General features: G+C 51.1%; 2 protein-coding genes across 2 annotated transcripts; both read left to right on the top strand.

Moving 5' to 3' along the window:
* Positions 1 to 927: 927 nt before the first annotated feature.
* Positions 928 to 4,528, top strand: ZBTB22 (zinc finger and BTB domain containing 22). Its single transcript, XM_072123080.1, has one exon. The coding sequence runs from the start codon at positions 955 to 957 to the stop codon at positions 2,266 to 2,268; it is 1,314 nt and encodes a 437-aa protein (XP_071979181.1). The 5' UTR covers positions 928 to 954; the 3' UTR covers positions 2,269 to 4,528.
* A 2,883-nt stretch (positions 4,529 to 7,411) lies between these two features.
* TAPBP (TAP binding protein) lies at positions 7,412 to 18,494 on the top strand. Its single transcript, XM_072123190.1, has 8 exons — positions 7,412 to 7,573; positions 10,668 to 10,868; positions 11,211 to 11,432; positions 13,373 to 13,714; positions 13,805 to 14,128; positions 15,257 to 15,346; positions 17,063 to 17,100; positions 17,242 to 18,494. Exons 1-8 carry the CDS (start codon positions 7,528 to 7,530, stop codon positions 17,254 to 17,256), a joined length of 1,278 nt encoding a protein of 425 aa, XP_071979291.1. The 5' UTR covers positions 7,412 to 7,527; the 3' UTR covers positions 17,257 to 18,494.
* The last annotated feature ends 5,181 nt before the right edge of the window (positions 18,495 to 23,675 follow it).

Consider the following 23,675-nt stretch of genomic DNA (forward strand, 5'->3'; position numbering starts at 1 on the left):
TCCCCCCTGTGTATAGGGACCTCATCACCCCCCCTGTGTATAGTGACCTCATCCCCCCCCCCTGTGTATAGTGACCTCATCCCCCCCCCCTGTGTGTAGTGACCTCATCCCCCCCCCCTGTGTGTAGTGACCTCATCACCCCCCCCCAGTGTGTAGTGACCTCATCATCCCCCCTGTGTGTAGTGACCTCATCATCCCCCCTGTGTGTAGTGACCTCATCATCCCCCCTGTGTGTAGTGACCTCATCGTCCTCCTGTGTATAGTGACCTCATCATCCCCCCTGTGTGTAGTGACCTCATCCCTGTGTATAGTGAATAGTGGCTACCAGAAAGTTCCATTCTACAACTGGAAGCAGAGGTCTTGAAAATGTTGACATGAAACATAGTCTATTGTAACATTGGAGAGCTCAAAGCTCAAAACGTCCCTGTCACTGTCCCGGGGGGGGGGACACACGTCCCTGTCACTGTCCGGGGGGGGGGGGCACGTCACTGTCCCGGGGGGGGGGCACGTCCCTGTCACTGTCTCCCCATCTTTACATAATGATACAATTAGTTCTCTGCATTTCCATTGAATCATTGTAATGTTTTATACAGCTACCGGGCTATAGGGTATATACAGCTATAGGGTATATACAGCTACCGGGCTATAGGGTATATACAGCTACCGGGCTATAGGGTATATACAGCTACCGGGCTATAGGGTATATACAGCTATAGGGTAGGACGGAGTTGAGTATAATATAAGTCCGGCCCTCTAAAGCCATTTCGACTTCTTATGTGGCCCCCGGCTTAGAGCCATTGTATGGACTGTCGTCCTCCCACTGCTGTGCTCTGTGCTCTCTGCGCCCCGCACCATGTATAATGCTGGGGAGGGAGTCACTGAGAATACAGTATTGTGATGTCATTGTCATGTCCTTGTCTCTCCTCAGGTCCCCCCCACTCCTCTTGTGCTATCATGGACACCGGTGGTCCTCTCATCCACGTGGACTTCCCTGACGTGGCCAGTTCTCTCCTGGAGAGTCTTAACCAGCAGCGAGTAGAAGGGAAGCTTTGTGATGTCTCCATCCATGCCCAGGGCCGCGTGTTCCGGGCCCATCGCGCCGTGCTGGCCGCCTCCTCCCCCTACTTCCACGACCAGGTGCTGCTGAAGGGCATGAGCTGCGTGGCCTTGCCCGGCGTGGTGGACCCCGGGGCATTTGAAGCTGTTTTATGTGCTGCCTACACGGGGCGCCTGACCATGCTGGCGGATGAGATCGTCAACTACCTGACAGTGGGCAGCGTCCTGCAGATGTGGCACGTGGTGGACAAGTGCTCCGAACTTCTGAAGGAGTCCCGTGCCAGCAGCAGCGCCGGAAGCATGGAGGGGGCAGCGAGCAGCCGTGGTCCGACCCCACAGAGACCTCACTCCGGCAGAGCCAGCGAGAACCAATCTCCGAGCAGCAGCAATTACTTCAGTCCCCGTGAGGCTCCGCCAGAACCATGTACGGAGCGGAGCAGGAGACGCAGCGATGTCACCAGCGAAGCCGCAGCAGAAGACGCCGGGGTAGAAGAAGAACCTTCCGGAGAAGACGCCTCAGTCGCAAGTTGCTCCAGTTACCGAAGGCCGAGCATCGTCCCTCAGAGACACTGGGTCTACGTAAAAAAGGAGCGGCCTCACCAGGGTCTGCTGCTGACGTGTGAAGGGGAGGAGGAAGAAGATGAAGAAGAGCTCGAAGAAGATGAGGAAGAGGAACAGCTGAGTATTAGTGATGTCCGCACTCTGAACGCTCCAGAGGAACAGGTGAACTTCTGTGAGCCCTCCGATGGCATGCCCTATGAGGAGGCAGCGGGTAATGGTCCTGGGTACCCCCAGGGACCTCCTCTCCTGCCACTGGACATGCAAGGAAATCAGCTGCTGGTGTTACCTTCCGGACACGGAGCAGCCGGACAAGGTGGGACGGGCTCCAGCCAGGGAGAAGGTGGCAAAATCTTCCTCTGCCATTGCGGGAAAGCATTCTCCCACAAGAGCATGCGCGATCGCCACGTCAACATGCACCTCAACCTGCGCCCCTTCGACTGCCCGGTCTGTGGGAAAAAATTTAAGATGAAACACCACCTGACGGAGCACATGAAGACGCACACCGGAGTCAAGCCCTACGAGTGCGAAGTATGTGCCAAGAAGTTTATGTGGAGGGACAGCTTTATGCGGCATCGCGGGCACTGCGAGAGGCGGCACCGAGCGGGGGCGGCCGGAGGAGGACAGGCCATTAGCGAGACACCCTCTGTGTAACACAGGTGGGGGGCAGAGGGTGGGGCAGAGGGGCAACAACAAAGCAAAAACTTTTTCTGAAGGGCAAATAATATTGGAGGAAGAAGAAAAGCGGATTCTGTGCCGCAGACCAAAATGAGCCGGTGGAAGAGAACCGAGACGTCATCACGGAGCCTCAAGATGCCCTCAAGATGTCACTCGTGAGGACCAGAGGAGGCGTCCCCCACGTAATCAGCAATATAATTGCCCCTCTCACCCACTCCAGCACAAGCTGCCCCTTCACTACAAGACTATGACCTACCCCGTGCACACGGTGAATGCCGGGCTCAGTGTCCTCCATGGCCTTGTAGTTACATGACATTAGGCCTCGGCCGGACCTCTTCTCCTCCGCTGGGAGGGCGCGGGGAAGACCCCGGATGCTATGAAGGAATATCCACACTTGTACAGTATTTAGTTTTTAAGCAAAATGAGTCTGATGCTTCATGACTCTCCCTCTGCCCAATCATCTTCTCCATCTGCTCCTTGTTCATGGTGAGACGTGCACCTACAGTCTCCACCAGGATGAGACTTACCTACAGCTCTTCTCCAAGGCTTATGATGATAGGAAGGGATTAGCCGTGGGGTGAGAGAGATGACGGGAATGTAGAGACACATCTTCAGGAGAGAATTGGGACTTTTTTTTATCTCCGGCTGAGACTAAGATGAAGATCACTAGAAGACGAGCTGATAAGGACCCTACAGTATTCGACTCTCGATGATTTTGTGGGCTGTAAATCTATTGAGTGCTAAGATCCTTCATGTGGCGCATTGTCTGGAGCCGCTCATGAGGTTCATATATAATTATGTCCTGTATAATAGAACTACAACCCCCAACATGTCTGATTCCCTGGTGACGGCTCTGCTACACTGCACAAGTCACCTAGAATGGAGCCGCCATTGCTTCGCCTCCCCGGACTGTGGAGCAGTCATTGAGTCCCGTGCCCCGAGGTCCTGGCGTCCCGTGCCCCGAGGTCCTGGCGTCCCGTGCCCCGAGGTCCTGGCGTCCCGTGCCCCGAGGTCCTGGCGTCCCGTGCCCCGAGGTCCTGGCGTCCCGTGCCCCGAGGTCCTGGCGTCCCGTGCCCCGAGGTCCTGGCGTCCCGTGCCCCGAGGTCCTGGCGTCCCGTGCCCCGAGGTCCTGGCGTCCCGTGCCCCGAGGTCCTGGCGTCCCGTGCCCCGAGGTCCTGGCGTCCCGTGCCCCGAGGTCCTGGCGTCCCGTGCCCCGAGGTCCTGGCGTCCCGTGCCCCGAGGTCCTGGCGTCCCGTGCCCCGAGGTCCTGGCGTGCATTCATGTAATGTCTGCCGTGTCCTGAGCTTTGTCTACATGTATCTAAGCTGAACACTAATGTCACTGCGGGGGATACTCGGCTCTGTAATAACTACTTATATTTGTGCAATAAGGCTCCGTCATGGTTGTAGAATGTAGACAGATACTAATATTCTCTCCCCGTATAGTGTGTATACTGCCGGCTGTACAGTGTTCCCACATGGATGTACATTACATGGAGGGAGCAGGGGCAGCGCTGCTCTGACTTCTCTCAGGGTTCTGCACATTCTGCAGCCCATTACAATTTTTTTTATTATTTTAACAATTTTAAAATAAGAAACAAAGTAACATAATGTGATTTGTACATATATTGTATTTTGTGTATACAGCTCTTATGCAGAGCCGAGTGCAGTGGCAGGTGGAGCATTGGAAATTGTTGAGCACAGCGCTTGGTTATCTCCTGCACTTTCATAAACAGTGAATGGGAGTGCTGGAGACAGATAAGCGCTGTGCTCAGCAATTTCTGTCGCTCCTGTAGGCAATTAAGGAGAATGGGATCCACATCTCTGGATTGGTGGGGGTCCCAGCAGTTAGACCCTCACTGATCAGCTTCTCATTCACAGTTTAGGGAACAACTTGGGACAATGCCTTTAATAAGGAGAAGTCAAGGTTTGTACTGCTGATTCGTTGGCCTCCAGTAAGGGGCCCCCTGATTACCGGATCCACATGAAATGAGCCTTATGGCTAAATCCACCCCTGCTTCTTTGTAGTCTGGAGCCATGAATACACATCACTCTGCACTGGAGCTGTGTACATTAATTTCACAAATCAGAAACTGTGGAGCACTGAGAGGAGCCGCGTGTTTAGTCCTTGGTGTATAATTCTTTCCTGTTATCTCCATAGATAGTGACTCTGTGTATTAGGGGATCAGGACCTTGCGTTAGGGATTGTTATCCCCTGTCCTGTGGCTTGGTGGGGGAGGGGGGGGGGTTGACATTAATTTCTGGGAAACCCCTTTAAGGCACTTATTACTCCTGTGGCTCTGGGGGTGGGCCGGGAGGGATAGTTTTGTAGCAGCTGGAGAGCCACATATTTGGGGACCACGGCTGTACCTCTTGTTGTGTATTACTGGCGGTGATGAGACGCCAGTGCAGCTGATGCCCCCGTGCGATATTAGATGTGTGTGTACAGTGATGCGCCCGCAGTCTCGCTGCAGTTTTGATAATATTCTCCGCACGTGGCGTTCCGAACACATTTTTAAACAGCGTGTTGCGTTTTGACAGGTTTGACCAATTGTCTTAATTCAAACTGGTCAAAAACATTCGGTAACGCATGTGTTTTTTTGACGGACTGCCTACAAACGGGCCAAAAACGCGTTCAAAACGCCACGGCATCACCCCAAGGCTTCGTGCACATCAGTTAACATCTTTGTGTTACCTTTAAACTGATCCCCAAATCCGGACGCCACATGAATGACCTACGGGAAGAAGAGACAGGAATAGGAGCTGCTCTGAGTTTTCTACCGTATCCTCACCGATCTGTGAAAGTAGTCATGTAGATGAGGCCACTTAAACAGTAGCATCATGTATACTAGGGGCAGCAGCGCTCAACTGTGGTCGGTCTGTGAGTATGGACTGCACTATGGCGGATATCATGTACCGACCACAGTGCAGAGGCGGGAGTCCTTGCATCACTGTGATATATAGTGGTAAATGATGCAAGGACTCCCAGCGCATGGCCAAGTCTCCATCATTGATCACATATATACTACCATCAGTGTGTATATCGGCGTACACCACATATGTGTATACACGGTGCGGCTCTACACGACTCGGGGTGATTCGATGTGTGTGACTCTGTATATAGGTCCTCGTTCACACACTCCTGTATGTATATAACACTAAACTATTTATAAGTAGACTGATATACGGTACACAGAAAGCAGACGCATACGCTGGATGACTGGAACGTGTGCAGGTATAACATATATGTGTCTGGATAAAACGTCACTACCGACCCCCCCCCTCATGTGCACAGGAGCCTATAGATGGCGTATAGATCTATAGAGCTCCACCACACTACTGTGTATACATCATTGTATGATATATATCAACACTCTCCCCATCTTTTCTATGCCATAATTTATTGTAGTGAGGCTCATAACCTCCTGAAAAGTGACTCATTTCTGTTGGCTTGTAGAATAAAGAGCTTTACCTGGAGATTGTCAGACATTTTATTGACCTGTGAGTCCTAAAATCAGTCCCTGATCCAAGGACCGACCGCAGCAGAGAGGACGGGACTCCTTGCATCAACGTAAAATCAAGTATAAATATAACGTTATATATCAGAGATGGGTCATTATTGGGCCGAGTTACCCCCAGAGATGTTTAAGAGTTAAATGTCTCCATATTAGGGTCTGTGCTTATGACTATAACCCCAGGACCCCGTTATTATTACTAGAGGAAGGTAAGGAAATAGGTCCTCAGATTCAGGAATACAGTCCAGCAGCCGGAGGGTTAATCTGATCTCCGGAATACAGTCCAGCAGCCGGAGGGTTAATCTGATCTCCGGAATACAGTCCAGCAGCCGGAGGGTTAATCTGATCTCCGGAATACAGTCCAGCAGCCGGAGGGTTAATCTGATCTCCGGAATACAGTCCAGCAGCCGGAGGGTTAATCTGATCTCCGGAATACAGTCCAGCAGCCGGAGGGTTAATCTGATCTCCGGAATACAGTCCAGCAGCCGGAGGGTTAATCTGATCTCCGGAATACAGTCCTGCAGCCGGAGGGTTAATCTGATCTCCGGAATACAGGCCAGCAGCCGGAGGGTTAATCTGATCCCCGGAATACAGGCCAGCAGCCGGAGGGTTAATCTGATCTCCGGAATACAGTCCAGCAGCCGGAGGGTTAATCTGATCTCCGGAATACAGTCCAGCAGCCGGAGGGTTAATCTGATCTCCGGATTACAGGCCAGCAGCCGGAGGGTTAATCTGATCCCCGGAATACAGGCCAGCAGCCGGAGGGTTAATCTGATCTCCGGAATACAGTCCAGCAGCCGGAGGGTTAATCTGATCTCCGGAATACAGTCCAGCAGCCGGAGGGTTAATCTGATCTCCGGATTACAGGCCAGCAGCCGGAGGGTTAATCTGATCTCCGGAATACAGTCCAGCAGCCGGAGGGTTAATCTGATCCCCGGAATACAGGCCAGCAGCCGGAGGGTTAATCTGATCTCCGGAATACAGTCCAGCAGCCGGAGGGTTAATCTGATCTCCGGAATACAGTCCAGCAGCCGGAGGGTTAATCTGATCTCCGGATTACAGGCCAGCAGCCGGAGGGTTAATCTGATCCCCGGAATACAGGCCAGCAGCCGGAGGGTTAATCTGATCTCCGGAATACAGTCCAGCAGCCGGAGGGTTAATCTGATCTCCGGAATACAGTCCAGCAGCCGGAGGGTTAATCTGATCTCCGGATTACAGGCCAGCAGCCGGAGGGTTAATCTGATCTCCGGAATACAGTCCAGCAGCCGGAGGGTTAATCTGATCTCCGGAATACAGTCCAGCAGCCGGAGGGTTAATCTGATCTCCGGATTACAGGCCAGCAGCCGGAGGGTTAATCTGATCTCCGGAATACAGTCCAGCAGCCGGAGGGTTAATCTGATCTCCGGATTACAGGCCAGCAGCCGGAGGGTTAATCTGATCTCCGGAATACAGTCCAGCAGCCGGAGGGTTAATCTGATCTCCGGAATACAGTCCAGCAGCCGGAGGGTTAATCTGATCTCCGGATTACAGGCCAGCAGCCGGAGGGTTAATCTGATCTCCGGATTACAGGCCAGCAGCCGGAGGGTTAATCTGATCCCCGGAATACAGGCCGCGCTTCCGGAAAGTGAAAGTGAAAGAAATGTTACAATATAAAAAGATCAGATCTAAAGAGGAAACAGCGAGAGGGCGACAGATCCGAACCAGAGGCACCGGCCACCGCGATGTCACCCACCATCTACAGGATGAGCCTCGCGCTGATTATACTCCGTGAGTATCTGCCGCAGCACTCAGCATTTAACCCTTTACATTTCTACTGCAACTCCATAATAATTTCAATATGTGTGACTGTGTATGGTATATACTATATGTGTATATATGTGTATGAGTGTACAGTATATGCATATATACTATAGATGTGTATACGGTATATGTGTATATACTATATATATATATCTCTGCATTGTGACTCTGTTCTCCACCATTATGGTATAAGTTTAGTTTCAGATTCTTGGGACTTTCCGGCCGCGTTACTTTCATTTTGCGCTGCAGGTTGTCCCCGCGCTGTGACTGATCAGCCGCTCATTATTCTTCCACATTCCTCGACCACCGACTTATTTTATATATTTTATGGGGGTCATTTATCTTTTTTTTTATTTAATGGTGTACGGATATAGACCTCTTGGGGCAGATTTACTTACCCGGTCCATTCGCGATCCAGCAGTGCGTTCTCCGATGCTGATCCGGATCTTCCGGCGACTCACTAAGGTAGTGCGCCTGATGTCCACCAGGTGTCGCTGCTGCGCTGAAGTCTGTCGGAGTCCGCTGCTGTTCACCGAGCTTTTCCTGGGTGCAGGTAAGTGCGTGTCAAGCAACACTTTTTTTTTAAAAAATTCCATGTTTTTTCCGAATCCATCGGGTTTCCCGACGGCCACGCCCCCGATTTCTGTTGCGTGCATGCCGGCCCCAATGCACCACAATCCGATCACGTGCGCCAAAACCCGGGGCAATTTGGCGCAAATCGGTAATTTTCAGGGAACCCGACGAAAAAAAGCAATTCGGGCCCTTAGTAAATGACCCCCATTGTCTCCATGTTCTTCTTTTGTTTGGTTTTTTTGGATTTCTTCTAATATGTGCGGTCTGTTTTATTAATCGCGTGTTGCGATTCTGAACATCGTGTTGGTTATTTTCGTTGCAATTTGCGTTTTTATTAGTAAAAATGTTTACATTCTCCATGGAACAAACCTAAAAGCTCAGAACACGAGGGAAACATTTCTATATTTATTAATCCCTCATAATTAAAAATGGTCATCAAAAAAATGTTGTTAATGTAAAATATTTGTTTGTAAAGGCCGACAATTACAAATATCAGAAATGTGAAGATCAGATCCAGAAAGATCCTTGATATTAAAGGGTCCCCTGTTCATTTATAGGGACTATTACTAAACAGACGGGGGGAATCATGTACATAGTACACGGCATATCCACATGTGGTAGTCAGTACCGCACGTGGTAGTCAGTACACGGCATATCCGCGTGGTGCAGTCAGTACACGGCATTTCCACGTGGTGCAGTCAGTACACGGCATATCCACATGTGGTAGTCAGTACACGGCATATCCGCACGTGGTAGTCAGTACACGGCATATCCGCGTGGTGCAGTCAGTACACGGCATATCCGCGTGGTGCAGTCAGTACACGGCATATCCACATGTGGTAGTCAGTACACGGCATATCCGCACGTGGTGCAGTCAGTACACGGCATATCCACGTGGTGCAGTCAGTACACGGCATATCCGCGTGGTGCAGTCAGTACACGGCATATCCACATGTGGTAGTCAGTACACGGCATATCCGCACGTGGTGCAGTCAGTACACGGCATATCCACGTGGTGCAGTCAGTACACGGCATATCCACGTGGTGCAGTCAGTACACAGCATATCCGCACGTGGTAGTCAGTACACGGCATATCCGCGTGGTGCAGTCAGTACACGGCATATCCGCGTGGTGCAGTCAGTACACGGCATATCCGCGTGGTGCAGTCAGTACACGGCATATCCGCGTGGTGCAGTCCGTACACGGCATATCCGCGTGGTGCAGTCGGTACACGGCATATCCGCGTGGTGCAGTCAGTACACGGCATATCCGCGTGGTGCAGTCAGTACACGGCATATCCGCGTGGTGTAGTCAGTACACGGCATATCCACGTGGTGCAGTAAGTACACGGCATATCCTCGTGGTGTAGTCAGTACACGGCATATCCGCGTGGTGCAGTCAGTACACGGCATATCCGCGTGGTGCAGTCAGTACACGGCATATCCGCGTGGTGCAGTCAGTACACGGCATATCCGCGTGGTGTAGTCAGTACACGGCATATCCACGTGGTGCAGTAAGTACACGGCATATCCACGTGGTGCAGTCAGTACACGGCATATCCTCGTGGTGTAGTCAGTACACGGCATATCCACGTGGTGCAGTCAGTACACGGCATATCCACGTGGTGTAGTCAGTACACGGCATATCCACGTGGTGCAGTCAGTACACGGCATATCCGCGTGGTGTAGTCGGTACACGGCATATCCACATGTGATAGTCAGTACACGGCATATCCGCGTGGTGCAGTCAGTACACGGCATATCCACGTGGTGCAGTCAGTCCACGGCATATCCGCGTGGTGCAGTCAGTACACGGCATATCCACATGTGATAGTCAGTACACGGCATATCCGCGTGGTGCAGTCAGTACACGGCATATCCACGTGGTGCAGTCAGTACACAGCATATCCACATGGTGCAGTCAGTACACGGCATATCCTCGTGGTGCAGTCAGTACACGGCATATCCACATGGTGCAGTCAGTACACGGCATATCCTCGTGGTGCAGTCAGTACACGACATATCCACGTGGTGCAGTCAGTACACGGCATATCCACGTGGTGCAGTCAGTACACGGCATATCCTCGTGGTGCAGTCAGTACACGGCATATCCTCGTGGTGCAGTCAGTACACGGCATATCCACGTGGTGCAGTCAGTACACGGCATATCCACGTGGTGCAGTCAGTACACGGCATATCCACGTGGTGCAGTCAGTACACGGCATATCCTCGTGGTGCAGTCAGTACACGACATATCCACGTGGTGCAGTCAGTACACGACATATCCACGTGGTGCAGTCAGTACACGGCATATCCACGTGGTGCAGTCAGTACACGGCATATCCTCGTGGTGCAGTCAGTACACGACATATCCACGTGGTGCAGTCAGTACACGGCATATCCGCACGTGGTAGTCAGTACACGGCATATCCACGTGTGGTAGACTGATATTCTTGTAATCCTCCATTGCTCGTCCTCCTCTCTTGCAGCTTTCGGGATGATGTCCGTGTCTCCTGCTGGTGACTCCCAGTCTCTGTCTTGTTGGTTGGTGGAAGACATCGCTGGGACTGAGTCTAAGCCTCGCGCCATCCTGCAGACGCCGGTGCTGATCCAATTCACGGACGCGGCTGGACTGACCCAAAGCTCTCCAGTAACCGCTGACCCCGACACCTTACTCCTCCATGTGTTTGGTGAGGACATTTCAGATGTGACATAATGATGAATGTACGAAAAACTTCTACAATATACACATAAATGGCGCTGCTTATCGCCTGGTGCCGTGTGGGATGGTAAGAGACACCCGTATACACGGGGTAATAATCATCGCCCCAATGAGCAATCACATAACCTACGGCTTCTGCCTTATGTATCTTATCTATAAAACCTAATCTACGCTTATCCCCCATGGGAGGGCGAGTCACACAAACATTAAACCCAATACGTCGTCCGTCCAGTAATAATCAGCACTTTCCTGGTCCAGACTGTAACATTGGGTCTCATTAGATGTATCTGGTTTTTGTCCGTGTATTTAGATCCATCTGGGAAGTTGTCTCCGGAGTTCACCACCTGTGAGATAACTCATCACTTACCTCAAGAAGTGTCACTGACCTGGGGGCGCTCCCTCACCGAGGAGAAGATCAGCCCCCCGGCGCTCGCCAGGACCTGGTACACGCTGGCGGCCAGCAATAGTAAGGACGGGAGGGCCGTGAGCCTCGTGCTGGGACCCCTGGGAGACCGGAAGGATCACTTCTCAGGTAGGTGTCCTCCTGCCCAACACATCCAAGTCTTCACAAGAGCCATGCACACCACATATTATCACCAGAGCCATGCACACCACATATTATCACCAGAGCCATGCACACCACATATTATCACAAGAGCCATGCACACCACATATTATCATTAGAGCCATGCACACCACATATTATCACAAGAGCCATGCACACCACATATTATCATTAGAGCCATGCACACCACATATTATCACAAGAGCCATGCACACCACATATTATCATTAGAGCCATGCGCACCACATATTATCACCAGAGCCATGCACACCACATATTATCACCAGAGCCATGCACACCACATATTATCACCAGAGCCATGCACACCACATATTATCACTAGAGCCATGCACACCACATATTATCACCAGAGCCATGCACACCACATATTATCACAAGAGCCATGCACACCACATATTATCATTAGAGCCATGCACACCACATATTATCACCAGAGCCATGCACACCACATATTATCACCAGAGCCATGCACACCACATATTATCATTAGAGCCATGCACACCACATATTATCACCAGAGCCATGCACACCACATATTATCACCAGAGCCATGCACACCGCATATTATCACTAGAGCCATGCACACCACATGTTATCACCAGAGCCATGCGCACCACATGTTATCACCAGAGCCATGCACACCACATATTATCACCAGAGCCATGCACACCACATATTATCACCAGAGCCATGCACACCACATATTATCACCAGAGCCATGCACACCACATATTATCACCAGAGCCATGCACACCACATATTATCACCAGAGCCATGCACACCACATATTATCACCAGAGCCATGCACACCACATATTATCACCAGAGCCATGCACACCACATATTATCACCAGAGCCATGCACACCACATATTATCACAAGAGCCATGCACACCACATATTATCATTAGAGCCATGCACACCACATATTATCACCAGAGCCATGCACACCACATATTATCATTAGAGCCATGCACACCACATATTATCACCAGAGCCATGCACACCACATATTATCACCAGAGCCATGCGCACCGCATATTATCACCAGAGCCATGCACACCACATATTATCACCAGAGCCATGCACACCACATATTATCACCAGAGCCATGCACACCACATATTATAAAAGGGAGCTCGTGAGAGCCGGACACTGACCAAAGTGCTCCATGCGCCTCCCTCATGTGCAGGTGCGGCAGATGACAGAAGAGCGGCGCGCGGTATTCAAAGGCCTTCCGTTTTATTTTGGTGGATTCAGACTTAAGACATAAATTTGGCGCACAATCAAACTGGGCAACGTAACGCTTCTTAATGTGCAGAGTTTGGTGTCGCAGCAGACATAGTGCAGCCGCAACACAAAACTGGGGCAAAGGCAAAAAATACATGAGGACAGAAAACTGGCGCAGCCACTATAATAAATCTGCGCCATTATGTTTAAAACTAAATACAAGTAAATGTGCATTTTATACCAAAGTGCAATAAGTCTCTGAATTCTTTTAAGTGATCCCGCAGCCGCAGTGATGTCCGCACTAGCCTTAAGTCACAGTGATGCCCCCAGCAGCCACAATGATTATACTCACCCTTCACTCCATCTTCTCTGGTGCTCCTTCGCTCCCTTTTGCGCGTGGCACCACAATGGTGTCGTTGCACGAGTCTGCGTCAGACGCATCACAGGTCAGAGGACTATTCAGGCGCGGTTGGCAGCGTTTTGAGTGTGTTGCCTGCACGGTGGGGGGTGGGGAGTGCTCTCAGATTCCCACCTTATGGCCCGGATGGGAAACACAGAGCAGGGAGACTGTGGCCCATAGGGGAGGGAGCCTGGAGCAAGGGGCAATTATGTGACACAGGAGGTATTACTGTCCAGCTGATGTTCTCTCCTCTTTAGTCTCTCTAGCCGTGTACTCCTCCTCCTTCGTCCAGCGCGCCCGGCTGGGTAAGTCCCTGACTTTACCTTGTGGCATGTGGAAGGGGCATCAGCCTCGCTTTTCTGTTGAGTGGCGCCATCGTGCCCTGGGGGATGGGAGTCTTCGCTACGCCAACGAAGGATGGAAGGACAAGGTGGAAGAGCAAGACCCTCAGTGTCACCTGAATTTCTCTGCCCTTCACGATGAAGGCGACGCTTCCCTCCTGATTGAAAATGTGGAAATTGCGCATCAGGGCACTTTGTTATGTAACGTGTATGTGCCGTACCTGAGGGCCCAGAGGGAAATCCACCTGGTGGTCACAGGTAAGAGCATGGACTGTGGGAAATGTCTGGTGAAGGAGCAGTGATCCACAAACCTGCTATAACTTCTATTCCTCTCCATTTCTCGTCCAGCGAAGCCTCAGGTGACACTGCAGCCGTCCCCGCTCTTCGCTCGCCCCGGGGAGGAGGTGACGCTCTCCTGTGACATTCTGCGCTTTCACCCTCTGGACATCTCTGTAGATTTCTTAGTTCAGCTTCCGGAGGAGTCACATCCCACCCTCCTGACTGGAAAATCCCAATCTGCCCACATCCACAACCAGGACGGTACCTACAGCATCAGCGCTTTCCAGCGCGTCATCGCCAGCAATGACCTCAACGGAGCGCGCTACTTCTGTAGAGTCACCCATGTTAGCACCCCCAGGGGTCTCTCCAGCTCCCAGACCCTCAGAGTGGCAGGTAATGTACACAATGACAGCTGCATGTACACACATAGTGATACATAGCAATATACACAGGGCCTATGGGTAATGCCACACGTGCCATTTTTGGCTGTTTACCATGTGTTTGGCTGCTTACAACCTCTTTAATTGCGAAAAATGGACAAAAATGGTCAAAAACGCATGCGCTGAAAACGCCATGTGTGGATGAATCACCTTATGTATTTTGTAGAAAAGAATAAACCGAAAAGTGGGGGGTGTAACATTATTCGCCCCTTTACTTTCCGTGCAGCAAAGAGGATCAGTGTCTGATCTCTGAATGATCCTAAATGATGAATATGATGATGAATATGATCCCCCGCAGGTAAACTGTCAGCAGGAGACCCATTTAGCACCCGGCAGTCCGCGTAGAGCATAGGACATGCACTGCCAAATAAGTTTTACAGAAAAAAAATCTCTAAACATATAAAATATATATTATATATCACCTTTCAGTGCCATGTGCTCTGTGACTCGGCCATTTGTCCCCTGGGAGTGGCTATAGAGCCCCTCCCCCCTCGGGAAACCGCTCCTCCGTGTGCCCATCACCCGTCTTAGTGACGCCCCCTGCAGTATCCCCCATGCGGACATCATCAAGCGATGTTCATCCCGCTGTCATCAGCTCTCGCCGACCGTGTCAGTCATTCATCAGAATGTGCTCCTGGATATTCATGTGCGCATGCACTACGCTACCTCGCCGCTCGCTAGCCATGCTGACCACCAGGACCACTAATGTTCCAAGCCCATGACTGGCAGATTGATCATCCATTCCTGGGAAAGGGAGGAGGGTTTTTATGTGACTTGGGGCCCGTTCTCCTCCTGAACACAGTCACAGTAACCCCCCCTGATGGCGGCCCTGACCGTGCAGGGAGGATACTGATAAGTCGGGTGATGGGCATTTGATTCTTCACCATAAAATTACAATTTCATATCTTTATGTTTGAAGCCTGAAATGTAGAAAAGGTAGAAAAGTTCAAGGGGGCAAATACTTTGGCAAAACTCTGTATATAAGACCCTGTATATAAGGCTCTGTATATTATGCTCTGTATATAAGGTGCTGTATATAAGACCCTGTATATAAGGCTCTGTATCCTCTCTATCTGTACAGGGGTATCCAGGCCGTCTATAGAGGATATAATGTACCTCTTCCTGACCGCGCTGATTCTATATGGGACCCTGAGCTTCCTGCGCCAGAAAGGTACTTAACCAAGAGCATCATGGGAATGGGGCAGGACGTGCGGCCATGGAGGGGCAGGAGGTGCGGCCATGGAGGGGCAGGAGGTGCGGCCATGGAGGGGCAGGAGGTGCGGCCATGGAGGGGCAGGAGGTGCGGCCATGGAGGGGCAGGATGTGCGGCCATGGAGGGGCAGGACGTGCGGTCATGGAGGGGCAGGACGTGCGGTCATGGAGGGGCAGGAGGTGCGGTCATGGAGGGGCAGGACGTGCGGCCATGGAGGGGCAGGACGCGCGGCCATGGAGGGGCAGGATGTGCGGTCATGGAGGGGCAGGAGGTGCGGCCATGGAGGGGCAGGAGGTGCGGCCATGGAGGGGCAGGAGGTGCGGCCATGGAGGGGCAGGAGGTGCGGCCATGGAGGGGCAGGAGGTGCGGCCATGTAGGGGCAGGATGTGCGGTCATGGAGGGGCAGGCGTGCGGTCATGGAGGGGCAGGACGCGCGGCCATGGAGGGGCAGGCGTGCGGTCATGGAGGGGCAGGATGTGCGGCCATGGAGGGGCAGGACGTGCGGCCATGGAGGGGCAGGCGTGCGGTCATGGAGGGGCAGGACGCGCGGCCATGGAGGGGCAGGACGCGCGGCCATGGAGGGGCAGGATGTGCGGCCATGGAGGGGCAGGAGGTGCGGTCATGGAGGGGCAGGAGGTGCGGTCATGGAGGGGCAGGAGGTGCGGCCATGGAGGGGCAGGAGGTGCGGTCATGGAGGGGCAGGAGGTGCGGTCATGGAGGGGCAGGATGTGCGGCCATGGAGGGGCAGGATGCGCGGCCATGGAGGGGCAGGCGTGCGGTCATGGAGGGGCAGGATGTGCGGTCATGGAGGGGCAGGATGTGCGGCCATGGAGGGGCAGGATGTGCGGCCATGGAGGGGCAGGAGGTGCGGTCATGGAGGGGCAGGAGGTGCGGTCATGGAGGGGCAGGAGGTGCGGTCATGGAGGGGCAGGAGGTGCGGCCATGGAGGGGCAGGATGCGCGGTCATGGAGGGGCAGGACGTGCGGCCATGGAGGGGCAGGAGGTGCGGCCATGGAGGGGCAGGAGGTGCGGCCATGGAGGGGCAGGCGTGCGGTCATGGAGGGGCAGGATGTGCGGTCATGGAGGGGCAGGATGCGCGGCCATGGAGGGGCAGGCGTGCGGTCATGGAGGGGCAGGAGGTGCGGCCATGGAGGGGCAGGCGTGCGGTCATGGAGGGGCAGGAGGTGCGGCCATGGAGGGGCAGGATGTGCGGCCATGGAGGGGCAGGCGTGCGGTCATGGAGGGGCAGGATGTGCGGTCATGGAGGGGCAGGATGCGCGGTCATGGAGGGGCAGGACGTGCGGCCATGGAGGGGCAGGAGGTGCGGCCATGGAGGGGCAGGAGGTGCGGCCATGGAGGGGCAGGAGGTGCGGCCATGGAGGGGCAGGATGCGCGGTATTGTTATGTACAGGTGGTGGTTACATCTGCCAGAAGACCCCAACCTCTAAAGATGGAGGCTCCCAATGAGGCGCTGGTCATTCTGCATCTTATCATTGGGGGTTAATGTGTTAAAATCGTCCGGTTAATGAGATGTGACTCCGACTACCAGACGTTTATGAGTTAATCACTTTCGGACTCCATATTGTTTTACCGTGTACCTGGATGATTAGAGCAGCGATGGGGCCGCTCCCTCCGTATTGTGGAGGATGTAACGATTCCTCTTCTCTATTACAGCGACGTCTCTCACCGCCCAAGATCTGAAGGTGCAGAAGGTAAAGCTCTGACCCGGGGACATGAGAACCTAATGAGGGGGTACATGACCCCGATATGTGAAGCTTCTATCTGTGACCTCATGGGGGGCTCCATGTCCCATGTACACGAGACACATCACCCAATGTTTATGTTTCTTACAGAATAAATCCGAATAGAGAATAATGGCAGAACCGAGGACCCGATCCCTGCGAGACGTCCGTGCAGCGGCTGCCCCTCACCCTGGCCGTCCGGGGTCACATCCACTTTCCTTTCCTCTATACACGGAGCGGGATGTCACATGACAATGGAGCCCGGGACACCCCAGGGACTATAACCAGGTCCATTGGGCTCCCGATATTTCCCGTCCCGTGTGCAGAACTTATTCATCCATCATATGTGAAGGAATCCGTCATGGCGGCTCCTAATGGATCCTCTGAGCTCCACATTATTGTGACACCCGACTTCATCATCATCAGGTTTTCCCACAGTTAAAGCAAATAATTGATATTTTGTGTATTCTATAAAGTGATACAATTTTCCAATATACTTTCTGTATCAATTCCTCCCGGTTTTCTAGATCTCTGCTTGCTGTCCTGCTATATGTGATGGACACGCAGGAGCACGAGACGTTATTATCACACATCTCCTATCACTCTCAGTGATCATAGCGGCTCGTGCACCTCCATCACATCACATGGCAGATTTCTATTCACTGGAGTAAACTGAGAAGCTTCTATAGAATGACAGCAAGCAGAGATCTAGAAAACCAAGAGGAATTGTTACAGACATGATATTAGAAAATTGTATACATTTTTATTACACAAACCATATCACATATTTGGTGAAAGTGGGCGACCCCTTTAATATAATGTTTTGGCTGCTCCTTACAGTGACCAAAAGAAACCGATTGAGCTCCACAGATTTACACGTCAGGTTCACAATGCACTTTTGGATTAATTTGCCTAAAATTGTCACGTTTTGGCCATTTTATAGAAATGTTTGTGAAGGTGCGCTTAGATCCCAGACCAGTTTCCTGGGATTCCGCTGCTGCTGTTATAGGGCGAGGGGCTTCTGGCTGAGTAATTGGATATAATTAGCCGCTTCTTGATGAGGTCAGCAGTTACTGCACTTGTAGTTTGTTTTTGCACTTTTTTTTATTGCTTATTTCTTATTTAAAAAACCAAAGTTTTAATTGATGATAAATGCGGTTTCTGCGCTATGACCTCCGGTGACCTCCTCCCTCTCGGTGACCTCCTCCCCCTCGGTGACCTCCTCCCCCTCGGTGACCACCTCCCCCTCGGTGACCTCCTCCCCCTCGGTGACCACCTCCCCCTCGGTGACCTCCTCCCCCTCGGTGACCTCCTCCCCCTCGGTGACCACCTCCCTCTCGGTGACCTCCTCCCTCTCGGTGACCTCCTCTTTCTCGGTGACCTCCTCTTTCTCGGTGACCTCCTCCCCCTCGGTGACCTCCTCCCCCTCGGTGACCTCCTCCCCCTCGGTGACCACCTCCCCCTCGGTGACCTCCTCCCCCTCGGTGACCACCTCCCTCTCGGTGACCTCCTCCCTCTCGGTGACCTCCTCTTTCTCGGTGACCTCCTCTTTCTCGGTGACCTCCTCTTTCTCGGTGACCTCCTCTTTCTCGGTGACCTCCTCCCTCTCGGTGACCTCCTCTTTCTCGGTGACCTCCTTCCTAACACGGTGACGCTTTTATTTCCCGTCTCCTGATTTTCTATTCCTGATTTTATTCTATTTTATTGTAACACTTGAACCGGTTTGGAATCTTTTAGCTGTTTCACTTTTCTCGCTCTGCTGCGGTCACATCTTCTCGTTCTGCTGCGGTCACATCTTTTCGCTCTGCTGCGGTCACATCTTCTCGTTCTGCTGCGGTCACATCTTCTCGTTCTGCTGCGGTCACATCTTCTCGCTCTGCTGCGGTCACATCTTCTCGCTCTGCTGCGGTCACATCTTTTCGCTCTGCTGCGGTCACATCTTCTCACTCTGCTGCGGTCACATCTTCTCGCTCTGCTGCGGTCACATCTTCTCGCTCTGCTGCGGTCACATCTTTTCGCTCTGCTGCGGTCACATCTTCTCGCTCTGCTGCGGTCACATCTTCTCGCTCTGCTGCGGTCACATCTTTTCGCTCTGCTGCGGTCACATCTTCTCGCTCTGCTGCGGTCACATCTTTTCGCTCTGCTGCGGTCACATCTTCTCGCTCTGCTGCGGTCACATCTTCTCGCTCTGCTGCGGTCACATCTTTTCGCTCTGCTGCGGTCACATCTTCTCGCTCTGCTGCGGTCACATCTTCTCGCTCTGCTGCGGTCACATCTTTTCACTCTGCTGCGGTCACATTTTGACAGTTTAATAAAGCGCCACATTGTTGAGTTTGTGTGAAGCACCAATCACAGCACAGCTTTCATTTGTCAGAGCAGTTTGAGACAAGTCGAGCTCTGATTGGTTGCTCTGGGTAACAAGGTTTCTCATTGTAATGAAATGTTTCTCTGCTCGAAAGTAAAGTAAACTTGCAACATTCCGACCACAGAATCGGATTCATTCAAGATTCATTGGGGCAGATTTATCAAGAGTCTGAAAGTCAGAATATTTCCAGTTGCCCATGGCAACCAATCACAGTTCAGCTTTCACTTTACCAGTGTTCATGAATATTTTAAAGGGGAGCTGTGATTGGTTGCCATGGGCAAATGGAAATATTCTGACTTTCAGACACTTGATAAATCTGCCCCATTGTGTTGGTACGAGAAGAGGTTCTGCAGCAGCCAGGTGATAATGAGCTATAATGTATGATGGCGTCTACACTGCAAATGTCTCCATGTGATGTTCATTTCTAATCAATAAAATCTACGAGAACCAGCGTGTCAACTGAAAATGCAAAATCAGCAGCAAACTGTCACTAGGCGAGCGCACATTAGGGTGATGCCACACGTGGCGTTTTTGGTCCATTTTTCCCAATTATATTAATAGATAAACAGGTTGTAAGCAGCCAAACGCCTGGTAAACGGCCAAAAACTGACTGAAAACGGACCAAAAACGCCATGTGTGACATCACCCTTACTGGAACCCCGCAGCCGACCGCGCAGTGATCCAATCTGTGCCAAAATCATTTTTGTGCTGTGGTCTTACTACATTTTTTGCTACATTGCGGGAGGATTTGTAAAAATGTCTGGGGATGACCTGTACGGATGACACAGAGTGACCCCTGACCTGTACGGATGACACAGAGTGACCCCTGACCTGTACGGATGACACAGTGTGACCCCTGACCTGTACGGATGACACCTCGCGACCCCTGACCTGTACGGATGACACCTCGCGACCCCTGACCTGTACGGATGACACCTCGCGACCCCTGACCTGTACGGATGACACCTCGCGACCCCTGACCTGTACGGATGACACCGAGTGACCCCTGACCTGTACGGATGACACCGAGTGACCCCTGACCTGTACGGATGACACCGAGTGACCCCTGACCTGTACGGATGACACCATGTGACCCCTGACCTGTACGGATGACACCGTGTGACCCCTGACCTGTACGGATGACACCGTGTGACCCCTGACCTGTACGGATGACACCGTGTGACCCCTGACCTGTACAGATGACACCGTGTGACCCCTGACCTGTACAGATGACACCGTGTGACCCCTGACCTGTACGGATGACACCGTGTGACCCCTGACCTGTACGGATGACACCGAGTGACCCCTGACCTGTACAGATGACACCATGTGACCCCTGACCTGTACGGATGACACAGAGTGACCCCTGACCTGTAGGACTGCCACTTTGGCTTAAAAACGGACTGTAAATTGAAGGTAGAAGCCGCCGTCGCTTGAGCTCTGTCCGGCATCACTATTTTTTTGGGTTCTCTTCCTACTATTTCGGCTGCACACAATTAGGATGAGGAGTTTCCTGGGGATTGAGCTCCCTCTATGTCGTTATGGATCACATTATTCCTGGATAGAAAGTCCTGGGAGTAGTTGCCACCGGAGTTCAAAAAAAGAGACTTTTGTAAATTATAAGATGTCTGGACGGATACGATTTTTTTCCATTAGCGTCAGTCGGTTTTGGTTTTTAATGATTTTGCAGCCTCCGTTGTTTCCTTGTAGTTGTCGGCTTTAGCCACTAGATGTCGCCTTGAGATCAGAGCTCAGGCTGCATTCACACGTTGCGTCACGTTTTTTTGATGCGTTTTTGACGCATTCCAAAGGCTTCAGCCCTGATCACATACGAAGGTTACATTACGTTTCCATTACATTTGCTAAAACGCAGCGTAACCTCCGCGTGTGATCAAGACCTTGTGAATGCGTCAAAAACGTAACAAAAATGTGACGCTGTGCATGGTGTGAACGCGCCCTCAGGCCGTACTCACACTTCCCTTCTGCCAAAACGCAGATGGGAACTGGCGCTTTGTTCCGATCTTTACCACCAGGATAGGGGAGGGGGTCACACTTTTTGGTCAGTTCCCCACCCCGTCCTTATGTTCACACGTTACGCTTTGGTTGCATTTTCATTGCGCTTGAAACGCATTACAACAGCTGAGAAGAGGTAATTTGCCTAATTCCATTACTGTTAACATTTCCATTTACAAAACGAATCGTAATCGTGATGTTAACGCATGTGTTAACAACACGTTAACACATACATTTTGTTAACGCATTCATTAACATTGCATTAACAAACGAAAACGGTAATGTGATTAGGCAAATTAGAGGTAATTTGCCTAATGAGAGGTCCTCAGCTGTTGAATGCGTTTCAAACGCAATGAAAAACGCAACCAAAATGCAACGTGTGAACGCGCCCCCAGGGTCATAGGTAAGTCCTTCATGATTGTGACAGCTGTTTCCAGTGGACCCTGTACCTGGGGCGCAAGGTGTGAACACGGTCTTGTGCCCCTTGTATACAGATGTATATACGAGACATGTGCCGGCCTCTGTTACCGTGACTTACCTACCTTCCCATGTTGTGTTATGGTGTCCGGCGCATGTAAATGTTGCAGAACACGTGGCGCCCGTGACTGCGTGCGCTGGAGATGCGCATACAATGGGGACAAGCGCCGTCCGGTTGTGATTGAATTGTGTTCAAACTGCAAGTCATCCAGAACACGTAAGTGCAATTCCCTGCCGATTACAATGTGTTATGTTAACACTGTGTAGACGTAAACAAAATGTTAACACAGCGTAAACACTAAGGGGAGATTCATCACTTCTTCTATGACAGTTTTCTGTCACAGTGCAAATACGTCTCCTCCAAGTCGTGTTCGCTGGTTTTCACGCAAAACTATGGCCGGTCTATTCAGCCCTTGTAACGGAGGAGAGCGGCAGCGAGAGCTTCCTAGTTTCAGGTGTTTCTCGGTCCTTTGGGCGCGGTCACACGGTGCGGTTTTGGGCCGTTCTTGGTGCGTTTTGTATGTTTACTATGTGTATGGCTGGTGTGAATCTGTTTTTCTTCATTACTGGAAGTGGAAGCAGACGCACGCGTGATCATCATTCATGTCTGAAAAGATTTATTCACTGGAACGTTGTGATAGAGAGAAAAAGACATCGGGTTATTCCACATGTCAGGAGCGGAAACTACTATTCCTGTACATAGGGGGCAGTATTATAGTAGTTGTATCCCTGTACATAGGGGGCAGTATTATAGAAGTTATATTCCTGTACATAGGGGGCAGTATTATAGAAGTTATATTCCTGTACATAGGGGGCAGTATTATAGTAGTTATATTCTTGTACATAGGGGGCAGTATTATAGTAGTTGTATCCCTGTACATAGGGGGCAGTATTATAGAAGTTATATTCCTGTACATAGGGGGCAGTATTATAGTAGTTATATTCTTGTACATAGGGGGCAGTATTATAGAAGTTATATTCCTGTACATAGGGGGCAGTATTATAGAAGTTATATTCCTGTACATAGGGGGCAGTATTATAGTAGTTATATTCCTGTACATAGGGGGCAGTATTATAGTAGTTATATTCTTGTACATAGGGGGCAGTATTATAGTAGTTATATTCTTGTACATAGGGGGCAGTATTATAGTAGTTATATTCCTGTACATAGGGGGCAGTATTATAGTAGTTATAGTCTTGTACATAGGGGGCAGTATTATAGTAGTTATATTCCTGTACATAGGGGCAGTATTATAGTAGTTATATTCCTGTACATAGGGGGGCAGTATTATAGTAGTTATATTCCTGTACATAGGGGGCAGTATTATAGTAGTTATATTCCTGTACATAGGGGCAGTATTATAGTAGTTATATTCCTGTACATAGGGGGCAGTATTATAGTAGTTATATTCTTGTACATAGGGGGCAGGATTATAGTAGTTATATCCTTGTACATAGGGGGCAGTATTATAGTAGTTATATTCCTGTACATAGGGGGCAGTATTATAGTAGTTATATTCCTGTACATAGGGGGCAGTATTATAGTAGTTATATTCTTGTACATAGGGGGCAGGATTATAGTAGTTATATCCTTGTACATAGGGGGCAGTATTATAGTAGTTATATTCCTGTACATAGGGGGCAGTATTATAGTAGTTATATTCCTGTACATAGGGGGCAGTATTATAGT

The sequence above is a fragment of the Engystomops pustulosus genome, chromosome 9, assembly GCF_040894005.1.
Source record: "Engystomops pustulosus chromosome 9, aEngPut4.maternal, whole genome shotgun sequence".
Lineage (NCBI taxonomy): Eukaryota > Metazoa > Chordata > Amphibia > Anura > Leptodactylidae > Engystomops > Engystomops pustulosus.